General features: G+C 35.6%; 2 protein-coding genes across 3 annotated transcripts in view; both read left to right on the plus strand.

The window, feature by feature from the left end:
- Positions 1 to 2,967, plus strand: part of LOC107570201 (PRELI domain-containing protein 1, mitochondrial-like) — an 8,830-nt gene extending 5,863 nt beyond the window's left edge. For both annotated transcript variants that reach the window (XM_016256406.1, XM_016256407.1), the window contains 3 exons: positions 58 to 171; positions 396 to 474; positions 2,584 to 2,967. In XM_016256406.1, the coding sequence (XP_016111892.1) occupies positions 58 to 171; positions 396 to 474; positions 2,584 to 2,675 (285 nt within the window). In that variant the 3' untranslated portion in view covers positions 2,676 to 2,967. The remainder of the gene's footprint in view (positions 1 to 57; positions 172 to 395; positions 475 to 2,583) is intronic.
- Positions 2,968 to 15,047: 12,080 nt separating this feature from the next.
- Positions 15,048 to 22,703, plus strand: LOC107570206 (uncharacterized). Its single transcript, XM_016256414.1, has 6 exons — positions 15,048 to 15,360; positions 15,738 to 15,779; positions 17,035 to 17,262; positions 19,626 to 19,784; positions 21,030 to 21,529; positions 22,056 to 22,703. The coding sequence occupies exons 3-6, from the start codon at positions 17,118 to 17,120 to the stop codon at positions 22,596 to 22,598; spliced, it is 1,347 nt and encodes a 448-aa protein (XP_016111900.1). The 5' UTR covers positions 15,048 to 15,360; positions 15,738 to 15,779; positions 17,035 to 17,117; the 3' UTR covers positions 22,599 to 22,703.
- The last annotated feature ends 2,902 nt before the right edge of the window (positions 22,704 to 25,605 follow it).

Raw genomic sequence — 25,605 nt, forward strand, 5'->3', positions numbered from 1 at the left:
TATGTGTGTGTATGTGTGTGTGTGTGTGTGTGTGTGTGTGTGTGTGTGTTTTACCAGCTTGTGGTGGAGCGCTGTGTGTTTATGGGCGAGCAGGACCGGCCTGTTTGGACACGGATCACCAGAGAAGCCTGGGTCTCTTCAGGAGTCTTCGGGCTCTCCAGACCCATTCAGGTAATGCGACGGCTGAGCGATTAGCAAACACACAGCGGGGATCATCACAGTAGCGCTGTTCTCACGATCTGGGTTTGAATCAGACCTGCATCAAATGCCCAGACACTAAAAAACAAGCAGGAGAAACGATAATGAGAGACTGCAAACTGACATAAACTTCCATAAGTGTTCAGCGATATGAATTGTCAACATTATGTTGTAATACTGCGTCTGTCGTCCTGCAGGAGTTTGGTTTGGCCAGATTCAGGAGCAATCAGGTGAAAGCGATGAGGGGTTTGGAGCACGCGCTGTCAAATCTACAGAGTAAGAGCTCTGTTCACAGCAAGAGCAAACACCAACAAAACATGAACAAGAACATCCACAAAAACAAATCAACAAAAGGTCTAAGAAACCAAAAAGAGCTCATATTCATGTGATTCAGTGCAAAATAAAACCCATCTGACAATAAAGACACTGCAGTGATATAGGAATGGCTATAATGTCAATCATAGAGGTTTACTGTTAATAATAAGTACAGCTGTTGTAATAAAATGGTATTGTGTTGGTGAGGGGTTTTTGCAGTACAACTGAAGCTACAATTAAAACCATTAAAAACAACAACATTTTTGTTACTCAAAATACTGAGACTTTAACCGAAATAAAATAGAAACAACTTTTTTTTTTCAGCTAGTTGCCAAGACAACATGTCTCATTTTAATTTAGTTTAACTTGATGTACTAAAATAGCTAAAAATAAAATAAAAAACAAAATATCAATATTTTTAGAAAACACAATAAAAATGATTAAACTCTAGCTAAATTTAAAATAGAAAATATTAAAATAAAAACCGATGCAAAATATTAATAAAAACTAGGGATGCCCCCTGATAGTCGACTAACCGTTGGTCGACGAGAAGAGGCTTAGTCGATCAAAATTTTATTAGTCGCTGAAAATAAAAATTCCACGGGAAGTTGCGAAGTCATGAAGTCTGTGACGGACAGATTATTAACAGCTGGTCTATGTGGTAATTAAAGTACATCGGTCATCCAAACGTTCATTTTGTTCATCGACCTCAAATGTGGCTTATCATCTGAAACTCGTTTTAACGTTAACCTAGAAAAATGTGCGCTATTGAAGTGTTTGTGCGGAGTGTGCAGTCTTTTGCATTTAACATAAAATACTCTGTCATTTTTGCTCATCCAGAGTAATACATCTTTCAAATCTGTAAAAGGTCTACTTTTATTTGCGTGCACTCACAACAACAACAGAACGTTGTGCTTTTGTAAAATAACGAAAGCAAACGTTATTAGGTCTCTGTGAACTTGAGCGTGTAAAAAAAACAACAAAAAAAAACATTTAATTAAATAAATGTTTTTTAAAAAGGCACAGAAACTCTGTGTTTGTCTCACCGACATGAAAAATATATCTATAGATAGCGAATTGTCTAATTTTAAATGAACCAATTCAAATGTAAAACAAGTATTTTTAGATTATGCAATCCGTATGAAACGTGCACGTCCACTGTGGAGATCGCTGCAGCCGAAAATACAGAAAACACTAGTTTATCATTATTATAATGTTACGGCAGTCTTCTTGCTGTTTTTTCCCGGATGCATTCATAATCATTACTTCTGCCGGTGCGCTGTGGAAAGTTTTATGCGAGCGCTTGAGCGCTGATAGGCTATAGGCAATAAAGGCTCATTATTACGAATTATATGGTTTATTAATAAAACGTGCGATTAGTCGACTAATTGCTCAAATTAACGACTACTAGTCAACTAGAAAAATCTTTAGTTGAGGGCAGCCCTAATAAAAACTATAATAGTATTTCAGATTCCCATTTGATCAACAACTGCTTTTCATATCAAATAAAAGAATATAGTAAACACACACAGTATATTTTATTTAAATAAATAAATGAATGGTGTGAATAGGCCTTTATCTCTTAATCCTGAGTTATATTTATTTGTATAGTGCTTTTTACATACACGCCGTTTCAAAGCAGCTTTACAGAAAATCATGATAATGTTTATAATTTTGACATTTTGAGACTTTACAAGCAATCAAGCAATTGCAGTTTCTTGTAAAGTCTCAAAATGTCACTATATTATCGTCCGGCTCTAATCTTAAGGCATATATATATACTGCTTTATGTATATATACTGCTTTATGCTATTATGAGTTTATTCTCACATAAGTTTAAGTTGTAAAGAAACATGTTTCATAACTGTAAAAGACAGAAAACAGAACAGATTAAATTATCTCAGTGTTAGTTCCTCTTTCCATTGCTGTTTATCAGTATTACATCTGACACCATGAGAGCCTGAGGTCAAACAAACTCATTTTGGCTTCTGTAGAAGATGAAGCATAAAGTGTGTTCTACAGTAACTCTACAGTTTCTTCATGTTTTCTTCTGTGTGTCCGTCATTTCAGAAGCATCAGCCACGTGTCATGGAGATTCTGCCGAGAAACACAAAAACCTGAATTCAACCTCCAAAACCCAGAAACCTCAGCAATACATATGATCAGTACGAACAAAGAGTGAATTTCATGATCTTATCAGGTCATCCCAAAACAATCAGAAGAAAATGAAACATTTTTTTTAGGAACATTAAAATTTTTATGATCATAAAATAGTTTTATGACAGTTACATTTCCCCCCAGTTCTCATGACTGCTATGCAGAAAGATAATTTAAGCTTTAATTTAAGTATTTATTTATATATCAATGTAGCATTTGTTGTACAGCCTTTAAGATGATTTCTTTTTTTTTTAGTGAAAGTGAAAGTGACGTGACATGTGGCTAAGTATGGTGACCCATACTCGGAATTAGTGCTCTGCATTTAACCCATCCTAAGTGCACACACACACCGTGAGTGAAGTATTTATTTATATATCAATGTAGCATTTGTTGTACAGCCTTTAAGATGACATGTGGCTAAGTATGGTGACCCATACTCGGAATTAGTGCTCTGCATTTAACCCATCCTAAGTGCACACACACACCGTGAACACACACCCGGAGCAGTGGGCAGCCATTTTTTACTGCGGCGCCCGGGGAGCAGTTGGGGGTTCGGTGTCTTGCTCAAGGGCACCTCAGTCGTGGTATTGAAGGTGGAAGAGAGCGCTGTACATTCACTCCCCCCACCTACAATCCCTGCCGGTATGAGACTCGAACTCTCCGACTCTCTAACCATTAGGCCACAACTTCCCCTGCATTGCAAATCACTGCATTGCAAAAGTGTTTATTTAATACAGAAATAAATTAAAATAGAAAATCACTGCAAAACTGAGTTTATATCACGATCCTGAGTTTAAATTGAGCAATTCTGAGTTTAAATCTCGTAATTCTGAGTTAAAATCTCGTAATTCTGAGTTAAAATCTCGTAATTCTGAGTTTAAATCTCGTAACAGTCTCGTAATTCTGAGTTTAAATTTCGCAATTCTGAATTAAAATCTCGTAATTCTGAGTTTAAATCTCGTAACAGTCTCGTAATTCTGAGTTTAAATTTCGCAATTCTGAATTAAAATCTCGTAATTCTGAGTTTAAATCTCGTAACAGTCTCGTAATTCTGAGTTAAAATCTCGCAATTCTGAATTAAAATCTCACAATTCTGAGTTTAAATCTTTAAATCTCACAATTCTGAGCTTATATCTTGCACATCTGAAGATAAATCTTGTAATTATACATTTAAATCTCACAATTCTGAGCTTAAATCTCGCAATTTGGAGTTTAAATCTCGTAATTTGGAGTTTAAATCTCACAATTCTGAGCTTAAATCTCGTAATTCGGAGTTTAAATCTCGTAACTCTGAGTTTAAATCTCGTAATTCGGAGTTTAAATCTTGTAATTCTGAGTTTAAATCTCGCAATTCGGATTTTAAATCTTGTAATTCTGAGTTTAAATCTCGCAATTCGGATTTTAAATCTCGTAACTCTGAGTTTAAATCTCGTAATTCTGAGTTTAAATCTTGTAATTCTGAGTTTAAATCTCGCAATTCGGATTTTAAATCTCGTAATTCTGAGTTTAAATCTCGCAATTCGGAGTTTAATCGGAGTTTAAATCTCGTAATTCTGAGTTTACTCGTAATTCTGAGTTTGTTGCAATTACCTTCTTTTTTTTTAACCAGTGGCAGAAACAAGCCTCCATAGAATTCTGACCTGGACATGTTTTCATGAGATTTACCCATAAAACAAAGAACTTACCCAGAGAATCCTGCGATGTGACCTTACTTCATGGCTACTAAGTAAAGTAACGGTAAAAGATGAAGATTAAGCTCGCTCTGGAGATCATGCTGTCCTGTACTGTATGTGTTTAGAAATGTGATTAGAAAACTCAGGGACAGATACTTGTTTGATTGTTTACCCTGCAGTGTTTCTGACGTAACGCACAGTAGAACGTGCAGTCCAAAAATCATCAGGCATTCGCACATGTTTCAATTACACTCTTCACTCAAAATGTTATTCTGATCGTATCATTTGTAATTTAAAAAAAATAATTCAAAATATTTTTACTAGAGGTCTCAGACTTTTGGATCCTACTGTATTCGGATTTAAATTATAAAATACATTGCTGTATAACATATCATTTGATCAAATCAGTTATGAATTTATATCAAATAATTAATTGAATTTCAGGTTTAAAGCGATCAGTATCTTACAGCTGTGCCTCTTGACTGTTTTAATTCGTTTCTGGTCTAATAATATGAGAAAATGCACCACATAATATAATTTTGAGAATGTTTTAATTTATAAAACGATATTTTGTTGTAATATTTGTTTTGCTCCATTCATAATGTTTTTAATTGCATTCCTTCGCAGATGCTTTAGTGTGAAATTGTTGTGAAAATGAATATTTCACTGTTCTGTAGCTGTATTAATTTTGCTTTTGCTTGAAAGAAATGAGACATGGCATCTTTAAATAAAGAAACAAATGATGAAACTCTTGTAGTTTGAGTAATTACATTATTATCTTCATCTGTACTTTAGTTTCTTTAAAAAAAAAGCTTTTTTTTCTTCTACGTGATTCAGTAAGTTTTTTCTCAAGAAGCTGAAACCAGAACTTGCTGATTAATAAAATATTATGTCTGTCTTTCTACTTCAAAATTTAATTCAATGTTACTTGCAGATTCTTTGTAAATGTTTGTGAAATTTACTAGTAATTTAAAAAATAAAAATTGTTTCTACACCATCTTTTTTTCAGTGTATAATAAATATAACTTTTCAAGAAATATTTAAGCAATTAAACAGATACTAAAAAAAAGCTTTTTTTTCTTCTACGTGATTCAGTAAGTTTTTTCTCAAGAAGCTGAAACCAGAACTTGCTGATTAATAAAATATTATTTCTGTCTTTCTACTTCAAAATTTAATTCAATGTTACTTGCAGATTCTTTGTAAATGTTTGTGAAATTTACTAGTAATTTAAAAAATAAAAATTGTTTCTACACCATCTTTTTTTCAGTGTATAATAAATATAACTTTTCAAGAAATATTTAAGCAATTAAACAGATACAGAATCCAAACTATTCTTCACAAGCATAACATATATAGAAAATAATGTGTATTACTGTATTTAAGAAATAAACAATCTCCCAATCATCTTCAAAATACAAAAATCTACAAAAAAAAAATGAAATTTAGCATTTATTCTAACAATGCCAACTTTAATTTTTACAAATGCATATCTATGACACTAAACATATGAAATTAAGCTAGTAGTAAGCATGATACAAAGCAAATTATGTTAATGTAAAAGCCATCAAACGCTTTCAAATGATCATAAAACAAGTGTCATGTTTTATCTCTCTGCACACTGTGCTACACTCTTAAAAATAAAGGTGCTTCAAAAGGTTCTTCAAGCAATGCCATAGAAGAACCATTTTGGTTCCACAAAGAAGCATTCAGTCAAAGAACCATTTCTTTCTTACCTTTTTTATAATCTGAAGGTTCTTCAGGTGTTAAAAGTTCTTTATGGAACCATTTAGACAAAAAGGTTCTTCTATGGCATCGTGAAGCACCTTTATTTTTAAGAGTGTACAATGCTACATTTCTCCAAATCTGATGAAGAAACAAACTCATCCACATCTTGGTTCTTTTTAAATTAATTGTAGTTTTCCAAATACTGCAGGGTGCGCACACAAAAACATATTTCAAGCACTTAGGCCGAAACTTTCAAATCGAACAGTGTTGAAAATCAGGAAAAACATGAATGTAGAAAAGTGTTTCAGTAGTGTACGGCTGTTCACGTTTAGCTGAATAGAATACATACAGTCGAATACAACACCTCCTCCTGCAGACAAACACACATTACAAACAAACCTTTCTGCAGATAAACCCGTTTGTATAAATACGTGTGCAAAATCCAACACTAACCTGTTTACAAGCTCTTTTTTTCACTTCGATATGTGTGACGCTGGAATAAGTCACGTCATCCTAAAAGGCAACAAGTTGTTCACCAGCTGCAACATGCAAAAGCAAATACTGCTGCTACACATGCATCTGCCTTCAGATGTTGTGTTTGAGCTCATGTACGGAGAGGTAAACGTGTCATAACATTCTCAAAAAAACTAAAAAAAATGTACGAAGAAAGAAAACATTATATGCATGCACATTTTTGCACTGACCTCAGTGGATTGCACCATCTTGTTCAGTGCAACCGTTGCGTACGTCACGTCATTCTGTGTAGAAAGTGCATTAACTGTCAGCAAACACACCCAGTGCTGTACATGAGTCCAAACTGGGACATTTCCTGATGAGGAAATGAGAGACTTAACTGTGCAGAATGTCATATTTTAAAACAGATCAAAAGTTCTGAGCTGTTTTACTAATGAGAAAGCACTTTACAACATTTTCTTGCTCTGACATTTGAAATAATAGTCCGAAAAATCTTTTAAAAATGGATCAGTTTATTGAACCTTCAGACAAAATCTAAAAATTAATTTTGCATATGTATTTTACGTTTTGATCCAACAGGCTCAGATAGTCCTGATAGAGTGAGAGTATGTGAGAATATCTGGAAGTATTGCTAAAGTTATTCTGATGTTTACTTGATAAAACCTCGAGCTGAAGCTGGACATTTGTACAATTACACTAAAAGAGCTTTTACTGGATAAAAAACCCCTCTAAACTAAGACGGAGGAGATCGTGTGCGAAACAGCAGAGTTTGATCATTTAGAGGCCTTCGAAATATGACACAGTAGGATTTACCTGTTGCTGGGTTTCTACCTTTAATCTGCATCACGGTGGAGTACGTCACCTCATCCTACAAACGCAAACGTCGTTTTATTTGTATTCCATTCAAGAATAGTTTCTGAATATCTGGTTCTGAATAGTTCACCTCATCACTTGCTCTCTGGATCTCTCGGCTTCCTCTGCTTTCTTTTTTTGCGGTCATTTTATATTGAATTTCAGCTAAGCACAAATGTCTAGTTTTGATCTTCTTCTGTTTTTTTGTCATAGTGCACAGTTCACTGGTCGTGTGTGTGTGTGTGTGTGTGTGTGTGTGTGTGTGTGTGTGTGTGTGTTCAAACCTCTTGTAAATCTCCAGCAGATGCATCCAGCCAGTAGCAGCCACATCAGACCGATCAGAAAGACCAGAAGCATCAGATAGTAATGATATTTGAGAGCACTTGTATCAGCAGAATCTGAGAACACACACACAAAAAGTCCTGAATGTCCCTGTTCATGTTAACAGTAACTCAAATGCTTTATGTAGTGTCTCAAGCTTAAAGTGTATCACTGAAATCATCTGAAACTAATCAGAGCTGTTTTTACCTGAAACAGTGAGATTTACGTGTCTGGATTGTTTTCCATTGACGGAGCACACATACAGTCCTCCAAGTTTCACCTTTAACGAGGAGTCTGGTGTGAGTGGATGTTTTGTTGTTTATTGTGAATCTGTAAGTGCCCTGGTCTGCTTCAGTTAGATTGGAGATCAACAGAGACATCTTATGAAACGTCTGAACTCTGTCTTACCGTGGAGTTTCACTGGACTCTACATGGGTCCATCTGAAGTCCTCGGGTTTGGTGTTTGGGTCTTTGCATGAGCAGGACAGAAGCACAGAATCACCCGAGTACTTCGTCTTAGGTTCCTGGTCATTCTCCGACAGTGTGTGTACTGTGAGCAACAGTGTGAAAGCTTTGTGTTACGGATACTTTTCTTCTGCAGCACTGTTTGATTAACTGATTTCAGTTTTGAAGGATGGATTTTCAGCCATTTAGATGTTTTACACATGGAACTTTGAAAAACTGAAATCGTGCAAACTGCATTTTACGATATAATAGTATACAACAACAAAAATATGCTCTAACAACGATGTATTAAAATGTTACTTCTGAATGTTCTTGAAAATCCAGGTTTTTTTTTTATGTTTAAAATGGAACGTTCCATTTGATCTTTTTGCAAACATTCTGGTAACATTATTTTTTTAACATTCTGAAACAAGCAGTAACATTTAAAAACAAACTAAACTGTTTCAGTTTTAGTTAACTAAAAGTAAAGCCATTCAAAAAAAATTGTATAACATTTAAAAATAAAGTAAAACAAAAAAGATGTATTTTATTTCAGCTAGTTGCCAAAGCAACATTTTTCATATTCATTTAGTTTAACTTGATGTACTAAAATAACTCAAACTAAAACTGAAATACAAATTTTAAAAAGCTGTATAGACATATTGCGGGGGGAAAACAACAACTACTAAAAATAACAAAAACAAAAAACTAAAATGACTAAAACTTTAACTAAAATTAAAATAAAACGGAAAAACTCAAAATCTCATTCTAAAAATTAAAAAAACAAAACATTAAAAAAAAACATTATAGTATCTCAGTGATACTAAACTAACAGTGGACAAGATGATGTTAAACTATTAACGTTAGTGGAAGAATGTTTGTTCATAACTGTGAGAGAATTTCTTCAAAACGATGATCTAATGAAATTAACCCCTTAACTGTCACCACCCATTTTTTAAAATAGGCATGAAAGTGCACTATCCAAACTTAAATTATTGTATTTTATGAACACTTTGGATAGGTTGGTCTCTTTTTTCAAAGAAGAAAATCAGCAGATTATTGCAAAAGTGGAATTTTTTCAAAAAATGTAAGTATCAAAAAGTTATAGAAGTTTAAATTTACTGTAAAGAAAATGCACTAATAATTGTATTTTATATATAATAAATATTTTACATAACAGGTTTTACTCTAAAATTGGTATAACATTCAAGCCTTATGTCTAAATAAGTTATGTTCCAAATTTGAAGTTGATATGAAAAAAAAACTGAGGTTCCTGTGAGATTTTATTTAGGCCGTTATACCACAAACAGCCACCGGGTGCAATCCAAACTCCATTTAATTTTTTTAAATGCATTTTTCTGTCACAAATGTCTAGATTTCTCTGTCAATATTACTTCTATCTCAAAATAACTCAGACCTTTCCAATGATATGTTTTTTGTTATAAAAAGATTACTGGCATAAAAAGATTATAAAAAGGTTTGATTCTAAAACACGGTAATGCATTTTGTAATATGACACTTGACTCCGCCCACAAAGGGGGAGGAGACCGCCAAAAGATTTTAAAGTACCATTTCCATGGTAACGCAATGTCCGATTTTGCACAGGATGAATCTTGGGCTTCTAAGCTTTCAAATGATATATAATTTATGATGATTGCTAAATGATTTGATAGAGAAAAAGGACAACAAATAAAAAGAGCACCAAGCATCCCACAGGTGGGACGGTGACAGTTAGGGGTTAATGAAGCAGCAAAGCATCTCGTTCCAAGCAAGATCACTTTAAAATGTGAGAATCGCTCATTTTTACCTTTAACAGTGAGTCTATATATAGTTTAGAAAATGGTAATAAAATATGACAAGAACTCAGAGTTAGTTAACACTTAAGCAAAACATGGTCAGTTCAAATGTCTGAATAATTTTGTATCAGTTTTACAGGTAGTCCACTGTATGAAGAATATTTGGGTATAATATGTCACAGTTTACTTTATTTTGCTATCCTCACTTACATAAATGAACTACAGTATCCTGCACGCACTAGTAAAAATATATCAAAAATGATATCTGAATAATTTTTGGTTTGACTGTATATCATGATGACTGTATCTGACATTACAAGACACTAAGAAACACTTTGTTGGTTCAACATAATAAACTACATCCTGCCTTCACTTGATCGCACCGATAGTCATGTAACGTTTATTATTATTTATTAGCTCTAAAAAGGGGAATATTTATGACGAATTATAACTGGTTATGATTCATAATAAATATTTAGATTATATCTTCGAATTAACTGTAGCAGAATCAATATTACAATCACGCAGGCGCTACAGTCATCAAAACTTGTGATATGTAAAAGTAAGAAAACACACACTAGCACACAAATGACCTCAAAGGTAACAGACACACACTTAAAAAAATCTCACCACTTCTCCAGTTGATTGATTACATTAAGAATTGAAGACTTTTGTATTACAAGTTTTCTGAAATGTTATATTTAAATATGCAAAAGGGGCATTACATTAATTTACAAATTTACATACATTTCCAGAACATTCAATAATGCCAGGTTCAAAATTCATATTTGATGTTGACATATTTGACATAAAAGTTTTTCAAGAGGGGATTTTGGAGTTCTCTCTTTATCACTCTATAAATTAGAAAATGCTGTCAAAAGACAGAAAAATTATATATATATATATATATCAATTTTTTTTTTTTTTTTTTTTTTTAGGAATAAAATGTTGTATAAATCAGTGTGAATGACATATGAACAAACCCCTCAGTAAAACTATTCTTTCCACTAGTTTGAAACAACACTTTATGGAAAGCCAAACAGCCCAAAATCTAAAAACTGACCTATACAAGTTTTTGCCTTAGTGTCCCGCCTTAGGTGGTTTATGTTTGGTCTGCATGTATTATAATGAAATCAAAATACCTCACCTTCAATAATTAGATTATCATAGCTTTTGTTGTCAGTCTCTGTGGTTTTACACCAATACATCCCTGCGTCGTCTAAAGTCAGCTGAGTGATGGACAGTGAGAGATTCCCATCAATCTGAACCCTGTCTTTATATCGCTGACCCTTAATGGTGTCCATATATATATATATATATATATATATATGCAACAGCCACCACATCCTGAGAAGTTCTGTTCATGCTGACTGGAGAAAGAGTCAGGGCTATATGTTAACTTTTTTTGCACATAGCACTGGTGCTACCAAGGTTGAAAGTTTTGAAGTACAGGTCACACAATTGTAGCACAAAAATAAAACACCTGTTACCATCTCTAAAAACAACCACAAGTAGTGCATTTCATCACTTAAACAGGCTTGTGACATTACTGTTCCATACAGGACACACAAAATCAAGAAACATTTTCTTTATTTGCCAAAAATGACCAATTTGGCCAACAGTTTTGTTTTTATACTATGTTATGATTACTATTATTATTAATAAATAAAAACATTAAACAAAATAAGAAATACAACCATTGTAATACCACTATTTCTCTCGTTCTCCCTTGGAGTAAAAGGGTAGGTTTTTCAGGGTAGCCTGGGGAGGGGAGGTATCAAAGCACATCAACTGGTCACTGGGGTTCCTCAGGGCTCAGTTCTCGGACCTCTCCTTTTCTCCATATACACTACATCACTGGGTCCCAAAATACAGGCACATGGTTTCTCCAACCATTTCCATGCTGATGACACACAGCTCCATCTTTCATTTCAACCAGATGATCCAACGGTAGCGGCACGGATCTCAGGCTGCCTGACAAACATCTCGGCATGAATGAAAGAGCATTACCTACAGCTCAACCTGGCAAAAACTGAGCTTCTCGTCTTCCTTGCCACTGCAACTCTACAGCATGATTTCCCCAACCAGCTAGGTTCTTCTACAGTTACCCCATCAAGTTCAGTCAGAGATCTTGGTGTAATCTTTAATCACCAGCTGACTTTGAAAGACCACATTGCAAAAACCGCTCGATCTTGCAGGTTTGCATTGCACAACATCCAAAAGATCAGGCCCTTCCTAACGGTGCATGCTGCACAACTAGGCTGGACTACTGCAATGCTGCTCTGACTGGATTTCCATCATGCACAATCAAACCTCTACAAATGATTCAGATTGCAGCGGCACGTCTGATCTTCAACGAGCCCAAAAGTGCCCACGTCACACCTCTCATTATCTCCCTGCACTGGCTACTGGTTGTGGCTCGCACTGGGTTCAAGACATTGATGCTTGCATATAGGACAGCCACAGGCTCAGCACCTGCCTCACTCTTACGAATCTACATCACCTCCAGAAGCCTGAGATCTGTAAGTGAGAGACGCCTCGTGGTACTATCACAGAGAGGCTCAAAATCACTTTCCAGAACATTTTCGTTCACCGTTCCCGGCTGGTGGATTGATCTTCCCATCTCCCTCCAGAATGCCGAATCCCTGACGATTTCAAGCTCCAGCTGAAAACTCATCTCTTTCATCAACACTTGACTGCATCCTAATATTTTATCTTTATGATGAATCGCTTGTTGTATTCCTCAAATTGCAAGTCAAATTGAAATTGTAACTTAAGATAAAAGCATCTGCTAAACGAATAAATGTAACTGTAAATGTAAAAACATGTCATTAAATGCTCTCTTTGCTGGACAACAGGTTTGTCAACAAGCTCAAACATGCAAAACTGTATTGCACGCGTGCTACCGTGGTAAATTTATTCATCGCACAGAGCGATTTCTTCGTAGCATGTATGTATGTCACATATATGACAGCCCTATTCTGTAGTTAAAACAGTACAGCATGGTGCTAGCAACGCCAAGGTCATGGGTTCGACTCCAAAGAAAAACAAGAACTCATAAAATGTAAATGTGTACCTTGAATGCATTGTAAGTCGCTTTAGATAAAAATGTCTGCCAAATGCATAAATGTACATTTAAATGCAAATATATCATATATGTCCATAATATATCATATATGTCCAAAAACTCATCGCAAACTGTGCCATTGTTTTTGTAAATGTATCATACCAATAATCTAAAATAATGCAAAACAAACAAATTGGGTTTTTTTCTTCAGTAAATCAACAAACTGATTTCACAGAGCTGTGATGCAACTCAAATAAGTAAAATGAACTCATAAAACAGGTCTGTATGAGTCCCTCTAGTGGCCAACAGATGAAACCTTCATGTTGTTCTTTTGCAGAGTTAGACATGATTGTGCACCTTTAATTCATATCAGCGTTAATGACAAAGATGCAAACAGACTGAGACAGAGACAGACTCTTATACTGGCATATTTCTTTAATTGTCCAATGGTCTGATTCCTGTCCACCAGTGTCTATATTTTTACTGATAACAGTGAAAGTCGTCAACATGCACATATTAAAAGTGCAGTGGAAATGATATTGAATACGTTTTGCATCATTCATGATCTCTCTTGACAATGACTGCAATCAGTGTGTGTTCAGGTCTGATTCTCTCTCCGTCAGGTCAGTATCATGGTGTTAGTCTCTAACCTGTACACCTGTAGCAGCTCCCTCTGTGGAGACACTTACCTCACCCTTGATGACATCCCTTCCTGTCATGATCCCAGGTGTTCACTGAACAAGCCAAGCATATGCATTCGGCAGAAGTGTGGGTAAATGTATCTGTGTTCATCTGCATCTCTCCCTTCTATAATGTTCGAAGAACAGAAAACAGGGCAGTATTTAAACAAACGTTCACAAAACAATATGTGAAATAAAACACATTGCTGCCAGTGCTCGATATTTTATGCAGATCTCATACCTGTACATGTCTCTGCTATATGCAAAAACACCTGTCCTGAACATACAGTAAAACAATTTTAACACTCAGTATCAAAAATGTACTCGCATAGAATTGAATAATCAGTGAAACCAAACATTTATGTTATTTTCAGCACAAATACTGCACCCTTCTGTTCTGAAATCAAATTAAATATTCAGAAGATAATCCGCTCTATTCAGCAGATGGCACTCATTTCACACAGAAAAAAAATTATACGAAAAAAGCTGATTCTAATAATAATAATAATAATAATAATATTATATATATATATATATATATATATATATATATATATATATATATATATATATATATATATATAAACAAAACATTTTTTATTAATTATTTGATCAAATACTTGACAATAAAAAACACATCAGCATCTGGAGATATTTCAGTGTTTTAAAATACATTTTTGTCCCATAGGCCTACACGGAAATGTAATATATGACATATATCGCCATAGCTAGCCTATATGTTACCAAGCGATATATAATTTTTTACATATGTGCATTCTCTGGGTAGATGAATACAGGCCTTTATGAGTTTATAACATATACAAAATGTTATTATGGATATGTTATATATGTTAATAATAGGCTTATCTATTTATCTATATATATTTTTTTATTGTGTTATATGTATAATGTAGCCTTTACGGTATTATGTCAACTATATATTTTATTTATATGCAACTTTATTAAAACAACATGTAGGCCTATACATTTTTTAATATATGTTTATTTTTAATATTTACCTATATCAGCATATAATGATGGGTTTTTATGATGGATAGCCTATACATCACATATATGTCCAAAAACCTATTGCACATGCATATTTGTATGGGCTAGATTAGATATATGATCTAATACGTTTCATATAGGTTTTACTTAATTTATATGACATATATTTCATTTATGGATATTTAATATATCTATGTATTTTACATTTGCGTATGGGATGTCTCTGAATCACAGCAGTTATTACAGCTACGTAAAACATTATAAGGACACATAAACAATATTTCCATGCATCTGCCGTCTCACCATCCTCAGCTGTTGCTAGGAGACGCACGTCTGCTCTGATTGGTCCGCATCCTGCAGCCTCCAGCCAATCAGAGTAAGATCCGATAAACGCTCCTTACATCATGTCTGCAGACATCTGTTGTACAGATGAGATTATGTATCTGAATGTAACGCGTACGTAAGTAGCAAAGCTTTTAATGTGCGGTACGTTGTGTCGGTAGAACATCGCGGCGCGTTCGGCCGTCTGTCGGTTGTGATGCGGCGGCTGAAGCTCCGGGTGGAAATGGCGGATGGAGAGAGACAGTCGGTGCAGAATCCGAAGCAATGAGCGACTGCTACAATAACACACCAAGCATCGCGTTTATACGGTTGGTGCATTTAAATCATCGATGCAACTGAAGTGTGTGATTATGATTACCGCGGGTGCATGAAGCATCACTAAACTAAAGCTCATGTTATGTCTTCTGCATCAGCTTGGGCCCGTGTAATCGTTTCATATGCAAACAGAAACAATTGCTTTGATGTTTGAAGTTCGGTTACATGCAGTGGTTTAATGCAGATTAACGTTTATATTTTGCCTCTTCTTCTCTGCAGGCCCAATAACCAATAACAGCATAATTTGTCGCGTGCATCTCTCCTGTACACGCTTTAGAATGGTATCCGCGTTTATAAAATCAGAGTTGAGGATAAAAGGTTGTTAGTATCAGCTAGAGTTGATAATTATGGTTTTTCTTCTCATTTATAGATGATCCTGACAGCGTATGTGGACACCTGTGTCCTTCACCAGGTAAAGGAACTTACAAACACGTGTGTTAGATATTGAAATGTTTATGTCCATATTTCAAGTCTTGTCATAATGTCCAAAAGCAATTGGCATGTAATTAATTTTCAAATGACTATTTTCTTTGACCCTTGCAAATAATCATCCTGTTTTTGCCACTGTACACTACACTACCCTGTTATTTTAGTATCATTTGAATTAGTTTTTCTCTTTATATGTTGCATTTTAATTTTAGTTCAAATTGTAGTAATGTAATTGGCCATGCTTTACTATAAGGTAAATATTATATTAGTTATGCATTAACTAACAATGAGCAAGACATTCGTTACTGTATTTACACATCTTCGTTAACTAGTAAAACTGTTCATTGTTAGTTTAAGTTAGCTCATGTCCATTAAATAATATTAATAGATACAACTTTCGATTTTAATGATGCATTAGTGTTTACATTAACATGTTTTAGAAGTATTTTTCATTTTTAGTTTGTGTTAACTGATGTAGTAAACCAATGTTAAGAAATGGAACCTTATTGTGAAGTATTACCATGTAATTGTGTTTTTCTAGTTAGTTATTTTACATCAGTTTAACCTAGATGACAATGAGAAATGCTGCCTAGATGTAAAAAATGTAAGAAAAAAAAATATTTTTTTAATATTTTCAGTTAACGTTTATTTCATCAAAATGTTTTAATGGATTTAGTTACTTATAATAACTGTGCTACAATACTATTTGTAGCTGAATGCATGATAAAATTAGCCAGAATATTTAATATGTTAAAGTCAGACGATGGTCCAAATATAAGGATTTTGACTCTAGACTTTTATTTTTAATTTTTTGATTGATTGATTGATTGTAGTCTAGTTCCAAAAATATTTATATTCAAGACTCAGTATGTTTACATACTATATATACAAATCTTATATTTCAGAAGATTAGTGTACAGGTAAATTATATTTATATTTCACCACACAGCACAAACAGTAGAACCCATTCAACTTGAACCCATTTTAGCTCTGTAATGTAATTTTTTTCTAAGTAAAGCAGCACATTAAATAAGAACAAAAATGTAGTGTGGGACTTACTTTATAAGTTCTCAGCTGAAAAGGAAATTCATTTTAGAGACGAAAGAAGTAATTTGATTAAAGACCATGAAAACATTTTTACAATAACATGCACTGATGAATATTTCACAATTAGACAAGTACATGTACTGATTTTAACGATCTAAAGATCGTGCTCTCATCTGATCTGCTCCTGTAAGGCTCAAGCGGTGTGGCCATAGCAGCAGGTCTGGAGGAAGAGGAGCAGCGGGTGTTTCGGTGGCGCCACGCCCTGCTGCAGGGTATGGAGTACCAGAGTTCAGGGACGCTGCCTCTCCTGGGCAGCCCGCGCTACTGTCCCGGCACCAAGAGCGCCAGCGGCTACCTCTGCCAGACCGGCCACTGCTGCCAGGAGACGGGCTGCTGCACCTACTACTATGAGCTGTGGTGTGAGTCCAGAAGTTTACTTTGCATATACACACACTATGTGACGTTGGCGCCAATAGCCTCGTGGTTAGTGCAACATCAACAAATAGGGCAACTGTGCTCACAGTGACCCGAGTTCGAATCCCGCCTCGAGGTCCTTTGCTGATTGCGCTCCCCCGATACTTTCCTGTCAAGTCAAGTCAAGTCACCTTTATTTATATAGCGCTTTTAACAATACAGATTGTGACAAAGCAAGTGAACAACATTAATTAGGAAAATAGTGTGTCAATAATGCAAAATGACAATAGTAAACACAAATTTTTCAGTTAAAGGCAGTTCATCATTGAATTCAGTGATGTCAACATCCAGCTCAGTTTAAATAATATCTTTGCAATCATGTCAACGATAACGCTGGAAATGAAGTGTCCCCAACTAAGCAAGCCAGAGGCGACAGCGGCAAGGAACCCCTCTAACCTGTACACCTGTAGCAGCTCCCTCTGTGGAGACACTTACCTCACCCTTGATGACATCCCTTCCTGTCATGGTCCCAGGTGTTCACTGAACAAGCCAAGCATATGCATTCGGCAGAAGTGTGGGTAAATGTATCTGTGTTCATCTGCATCTCTCCCTTCTATAATGTTCGAAGAACAGAAAACAGGGCAGTATTTAAACAAACGTTCACAAAACAATATGTGAAATAAAACACATTGCTGCCAGTGCTCGATATTTTATACAGATCTCATACCTGTACATGTCTCTGCTATATGCAAAAACACCTGTCCTGAACATACAGTAAAACAATTTTAACACTCAGTATCAAAAATGTACTCGCATAGAATTTAATAATCAGTGAAACCAAACATTTATGTTATTTTCAGCACAAATACTGCACCCTTCTGTTCTGAAATCAAATTAAATATTCAGAAGATAATCCGCTCTATTCAGCAGATGGCACTCATTTCACACAGAAAAAAAATTATACGAAAAAAGCTGATTCTAATAATAATAATAATAATAATAATATTATATATATATATATATCTGTACTCTCAAAATAAAAAGCCCATAAATATAACTTTTTAAAAAATGCAAATTATGTTGTTTACTCACCCTCATGTCATTCCAAACCTGTTAGACTTTCTTTCTTCCTTCCTTCCTTCGAGTCTTCCATTTTGGGGTGAAAAGTTCCTTTCAAGCAAGGCAAAAATTCTTACTAATAGATATCATCATGCTTAAATTAAATTAAATCATACAGTAAATCAAGACAATTGTTTTGTATTACAAGTTTTCTGAAATTTTATATTGAAATGTGCAAATGATGCATTATCTCAATCTAATATGCACTAGTATGTATACCATATTTCCAGGAAATATATCTGAATATTGGATAAAGCCAGATTCTTAATTATTATTTGATTTTGTTGACATATTAGACTGAAAGGGTTTTATAGAGGGGATTTTGGATTTCTCTTTTTATCACTCCATAAATCACAAAATACTGTCAACAGACAGAAAAAAATAATTTCCACTGTTTTTATGAATAATATGTCATAAAAATCAGTGTGAATGATATATTAACAAACCCCTCAGTAAAAACCTTCAGAATTTAGTTAGGAATAATACTGTAAAATTTTGTCTATGTAAGTGCTGCTGAAGTGGAGAAACAAACTCTTTTTGAGAAAATTCCCTTTAAAGATATGTGTTGTAATTGCAATCTATGCAAATACATAAAGTGCAAAAATAAACTCAGGTGAACAATAAATGAACAAACCCCTCAGTAAAAACCTTCAGACTTTAGTTATGAATAATACTGTAAAATTTTGTGTATGTAAGTGCTGCTGAAGTGGAGAAAAATCTCTTTAAAGATATGTATTGTAATTGAAATCTACAGATGCAAATAGATAAAGTGCAATAAAATAAACACTTACATGTGTATTTAGGATGTTTTCTTTCTACTAGACTGAAAGAAGACATATTAATATTATAGAAGCAAAATAGCCCAAAATCTTAAAATAACTTTGAATGTCATTGTACCTGCTCACCTGTCAATCACCCATTGTGCCCAACTGTTAGTTTAAAGGAAACCATCTGATTAACTCAACTTAATGAAGAAAGCACTTTCATAAGTAGACCAAAGTGCTGTATAGAGAAAAAGAAACATATTAAAAACAACCAGCGTAAATCATCATATCAACAATGACAAACTTATTGAGGAGTAAGTAAAGCCAAAAATACGGTCTACAGTACCTGCACAAAGCGTTACAGAATATCTTCGGTTTGTGTGGCGACAACATGCAAATATGTACGTACATGCAACATGTAGCTTGACTAAATGAATAGTTAACATTCTGCGTTAATTCTGTGAGTGTTCTCGTGTGTGTTTCAGGGTTTTGGTTGCTGTGGAGCGTGCTCATCCTGTTCAGCTGCTGCTGTGCGTATCGACACCGGCAGGCGAAGCAGCGCGTCCAGCAGCAGCAGAGACAGAGGGAGATCAACCTCATGGCTTATCACGGAGCCTGCAGTTACCAGTCCATGTTCGACCTCAGTAAGAACGCTGTTCACTCACTCTAACATAATCACACTTATTAGAAAGCTCTTGTTTTGTCAAAACAATTGCTGAGATTAATACAATTAAAGCAAAGATTTAAATAGAATACAATATGTGACCCCAAAACCAGTCTTAAGTGTCAATTTTTCAAAATTGAGATTTATACATCATCTGAAAGCTGAATAAATAAGCTTTCCATTGATGTATGGTTTGTTAGCATAGGACAGGGGTCTTCAACCTTCAACATCAAGAGCCATTTTGGCCCCTTTCCCACCGAATAAAATTAATGTGGAGCCACAAAACCTATTTGATCCCTAAAATGAAGATAACACAGCATATTGCTAAAGTTTTATATTAAGTTATGTGACAGGGCAGGGGCATAGCAATCGTTTCAGAAATGAGGGGGACAGAAATGTAAAATGTAATAATAATAATAATAATAATAATAATAATAATATTTATGTATGTTTGTCTAATTGACAAAAAAGAAAACATTTTCTTATGTCTTACTTTTAACTGGCTAAGAAATAAAATACACTGCTGGACAATAACCAATAATTTATATTCTATAATATTTTTTGATACATATACTAATTACAATTTTATGATTGTTTTATATACTACAAAGACTTTTTCCATTTTTACATCAGAAAAAAATATATTTTATAGCTTCTGTACTGTAATATATGTTATGTCAGTTAGCACTGTATCATTCTTTATTTATTACCTGGAGAAGACTTGAAAAACACATAAACCATATATTGTCGCAATTGTGTATTGTCTTCACATTTAATTAGTTATGGTTTATGCTTGTTATTCAGCTTAGCTACAGCGATCGCTGGATGCCTTTGGATTTCCTGCACGTCAAAAGTTATTACTACTTCTATATGTCCGTTTTGGACTTTCTGCTCGAGAGCGCCCTCCGGCTTCGAGTATGAATGAAACATACACTGCAGGAGTTTGTTGAGCGCTCCGTCATGTTCACAACATTTTTGGATACGAATAAAATGTATCCAAAACGATGTGACTACCTTGTCTCTTTTAATTTCAATCTAGATTTATTCGCACTGGCACTTGAAAACGTCTGCGTGAACGCACTTGCCCGAAAAAAGTGCAAGGAAAGAGTTTAGGTTTTATTAAAAGTCTGGGGAACACGTCTCCCGGGTATTCTATGCCCATGCTACAGGTAACTATAGAATCTACAGATGCAAACTTACATTAATCGTGAGCTCTCATTGGCAGGTTTCCTCACCTCACTTAAACTGCCGTCCTATGAGGAAGTAGCAGCCCAACCCAGCACCCCGCCCCCTCCCTACAGCTCCGTTGCCTACTCACGAGGCTCCGCCCACCCCGGCCCGAGTCACATGCTGTCATCGCAGAGCTCTGACAACTACACCAGCTGCTCCTGCGACTCCTGCTGTCCGTCATTGCCCTGCAGCTCCTCCCCCTCTTCGGCTCAACTCACAGATGAAACTGATACTAGCCACGCCTCCACGCCCTCCCTCAATGAGCCTGGCCACGCCCACTCAGTGGTCATGCACACCGAGTGCATTCCAATACAGCCACTCAACGAAGGCGGCCAATCACCAACGCGAATCACAGCCGAGGTCGTGGAAGCAGAGCTTCCAAGCGCTGCCCCTCCGGCATCCAGTGGCAGCAACAAACCGGTGAAGAACATCACTAGTAGCACGGATAACATTACTGAAATAGTAGATGCATCCCAAACTATTAGTACTAACAATATCTATGATGCAAACAGCGCTAATAACATTAACAGTCCAAATTCAAAGAATATCACCAGCCTTTGTCATCCTACTCCACCATCCTCCTCATCGTCTCTCCAACTCTTCTCTATTTCTGACCCGCTTGGTGCTCGTCCGAAGCAGCAGAATAACGCAGCTCAGAAGGAGGAGCCTGTACAGGCCCCGCCCCCTCAGTCTCCGCCCAGAACCGCTTTCTTTTCTCCCGGCGATGAATCAGAGCGCCGCGATTCTGCCGTGAGCGATCTGGACGTGGACCAAACACACCTCCAGCAGCGTCGGCTGACCGGTTCCAATACAGCCACTCAACGAAGGCGGCCAATCACCAATGCGAATCACAGCCGAGGTCGTGGAAGCAGAGCTTCCAAGCGCTGCCCCTCCGGCATCCAGTGGCAGCAACAAACCGGTGAAGAACATCACTAGTAGCACGGATAACATTACTGAAATAGTAGACGCATCCCAAACTATTAGTACTAACAATATCTATGATGCAAACAGCGCTAATAACATTAACAGTCCAAATTCAAAGAATATCACCAGCCTTTGTCATCCTACTCCACCATCCTCCTCATCGTCTCTCCAACTCTTCTCTATTTCTGACCCGCTTGGTGCTCGTCCGAAGCAGCAGAATAACGCAGCTCAGAAGGAGGAGCCTGTACAGGCCCCGCCCCCTCAGTCTCCGCCCAGAACCGCTTTCTTTTCTCCCGGCGATGAATCAGAGCGCCGCGATTCTGCCGTGAGCGATCTGGACGTGGACCAAACACACCTCCAGCAGCGTCGGCTGACCGGTGACTCCGGCATTGAGGTCTGCCGCTGCCGCGTAGAACGTGAAGAAGAGGATGATGATGATGAAGAAGAAGGACACTTACCGACAGAGTCGGCCACTGGAATGGGTGATGCTCTTCACGATAGTCTGGACTGTTCCGCCAGAGCCAGACCAGATGGGGGCACAAAAGAGGCGTGGCCTGTGTCCTCAGTGCCTCCGCCCACTGATGCGGTTGTCATCGCCATGGAAACTGAGTGTGACATTAAGAGCACACAGGTCTTGTGAGAGCAACCCTGTACAGACTGGCATTAGAAGACACATTAATCTGCGACCTCATCTTTGGTCTAAGGGTCACACACTACGGAAAGTTTGGAATTATTACCATTTTTTAAATGTTTTTGAAAGAGTCTCTTCTGCTCACCAAGGCTGCATTTATTTGATCAAAATACTGAAAAAAGTGAAATATTATTACAATTTAAAACAGCTGTTTTCTATGTGAATATCTGTTAAAATGTTCAAGAAACATTTCTGATTATTATCAATGCTGAAGAGTTCGTATTTTTGAGAAAACTGTCATACATTACTATTCAAAGTTTGGGTTACGTAAACAATAAATACTTTTATATAATACACTTTCTGAAGATCATGTGACACTGAAGACTGGAGGAATGATGCTGAAAATACAGCTGCGCATCACAGAAATGAATTACAGTTTAACAGATATTCACAGAGAAAACAGCTGTTTTACATTCTAATAATATTTCAGAATTTTTTTTACTCCATTTTGATCAAATAATTGCAGCCTCGGTGAGCAGAAGAGACTTCTTTCAGAAACACTTTTGGCTGGTAGTGTGTATTTGTGTCAGTGACGCACCAGATCACAGATTCCCAAACCAGACCAAAGTCGGACCTTGATGACCTTTAATTTGACCCGTCATGCCGCATCACAAGAGGAGGGAAAAATAGAAAACCCTTTTTTTTTCACATTATTATTTATTTTTGCATTATAATGTAGAGGTTGTAAGTGAATTTTATTTTTTTAAAGGAAAACTGTAATGCATAATGCAATTAAATTTTTTTGGGGACATTCGTAGTCAACTCTAGGGTGACGCGGCTTGAAGATACAGACATGCAAACCCACGTAAAACATGGACGATGTTCTGACTGGACTAACGAACGAACTCTTAAAATATTCTTTCCTACATTCTCTCTGACGGTCCGGCTGCTTCTTTTGCTCTTTAGTTTTAAATGAACACCAACTTCTGGGTAATGCAGAAGACGAACAAGCGAGCGGAAACATGGCAAGCAAGCGTTCGTGGAGCTGGCCTGAAGTTTCTGCACTGCCCAGCGTTCCTCAACACCAGCTCGGCCAAAACAGATGCTGCATCGCAACCACTGGAGAAGAATCGAGACGCACCTCAGGACTTCTGCTTCTCTTCAACATTGATTACGAACATTCCTTTACGTCTTTGTGTCGGACACTGATATGCTTTTGTTCATTTACAACGTGCAGGCGGGTGAATCTCATCAAGTCTGTCAAGATCACGTTTGACTCCAAAATCAAATGAAAAAGAAATAGGAAATTTTGTTTTGCATAAAGAAAACGACTTGTTTTTTTGCATTATTTTCATGACAATTAAGCACATTTAAATCTTCAGTTCACATTACTGTAATGTGAAAAATAATATTTACATTGTATATCATGCACATCATGATAGTACTTGTGCTGCCATTAATTTATACCGATTCAAACGTTAAATGTCATTGTATTAATAGAAGGAGAATTTAGTGAGATTACCGATAATTGAAATGAAAGAAAACAAAAAGGATTAACTACAGTAATGACCATTTGAGAGGAAAATGTGCTCAATTATGCAAATAAATAAAATGAAAGTTACTTTTTAGTTATAACAATTAAGAAAATAAGAAAAAACAATGACTTTTTGAGATTAAAAAAATTGCTTAATTATCATGACAATCTAAATAAAACGTTACATTTTAATTAAATGTTATATATATATATATATATACACACACATACACAATTTTAAAAGTAACATTTTAATTAAAAAGTATTTTGATTACATATAAAATCTTATTACATCAGACAACCAAAAAATGTGTTATATATATATATATATATATACACACACATACACATTTTTAAAAGTAACATTTTAATTAAAAAGTATTTTGATTACATATAAAATCTTATTACATCAGACAACCAAAAAATGTGTTATATATATATATATATATATACACACACATACACATTTTTAAAAGTAACATTTTAATTAAAAAGTATTTTGATTACATATAAAATCTTATTACATCAGACAACCAAAAAATGTGTTATATATATATATATATATATATATATACACACACACTTTTTAAAGTAACATTATATATATGTTTATGACATATTAGTTTATATTTATGTGTCCACCTTTATTTGACCCTCTAACTCTAGCACTTTCTATTCTATTTTAATTCTACTTTATCTATATTTATCTTTTCTTATTTAAAAACAAAACAAAAAAAACACTAGCTTTCTATTTTTTCTATTCTATCTACTTGTTTTTCTTTGTGTGTGTGTGTGTGTGTGTGTGTGTGTATATATATATATATATACACCTTGCTACGTGTACTGCGTTAGGCTAACCGAGACTTGTCATTTGCACTTATATATTGTTGCTCTTTGTTAGTTTTGACTGCTTTTATTGTCCTCGTTTGTAAGTCGCTTTGGATAAAAGCTTCTGCTAAATGACTAAATGTAAACGTAAATATATATACTGTATGTTAAACGTGATCTGGACATGTTTTGGTGAGATTCACTCTGCCTCAGTCTAGACAGCGAGCTGCTGTTGAATCAATCATACATATATATATATATATATGGAAATAGATCTAATTCTACATAAGAATAACTCCAGTAGCTTCAGAAGAATATATAAGCTATGTGTGGATATGAAATTATCTATATTTTGTAAGCATGCTGTTAGGAGTGTTTGCCGTCTCATGTTGTCAGAGGCCTTCAGTGTTTAATCCATCGCTGTTACCATGACGACCCACTCGAGTGTCAGCAATAGAGAGTGTGTGTGTGTGTGTGTGTGTTTTAGTGTGTGTGTGTGTGTCTGTGTGTGTGTCTGTGTGTGCGTGTGTGTGAGTGTGAGTGCGTCTGTGTCTGAGTGTGTGTGTGTGTGTGTGAGTGTGCGTGTGTCTGTGTGTGTGTGTGTGAATGTGTGTACGCGTTTTTGTGACAAATGAGGACATAAATGTGTATAAT

This window comes from Sinocyclocheilus grahami, unplaced genomic scaffold (assembly GCF_001515645.1).
Source record: "Sinocyclocheilus grahami isolate Dianchi unplaced genomic scaffold, SAMN03320097.WGS_v1.1 scaffold1425.1, whole genome shotgun sequence".
Classification (NCBI taxonomy): domain Eukaryota; kingdom Metazoa; phylum Chordata; class Actinopteri; order Cypriniformes; family Cyprinidae; genus Sinocyclocheilus; species Sinocyclocheilus grahami.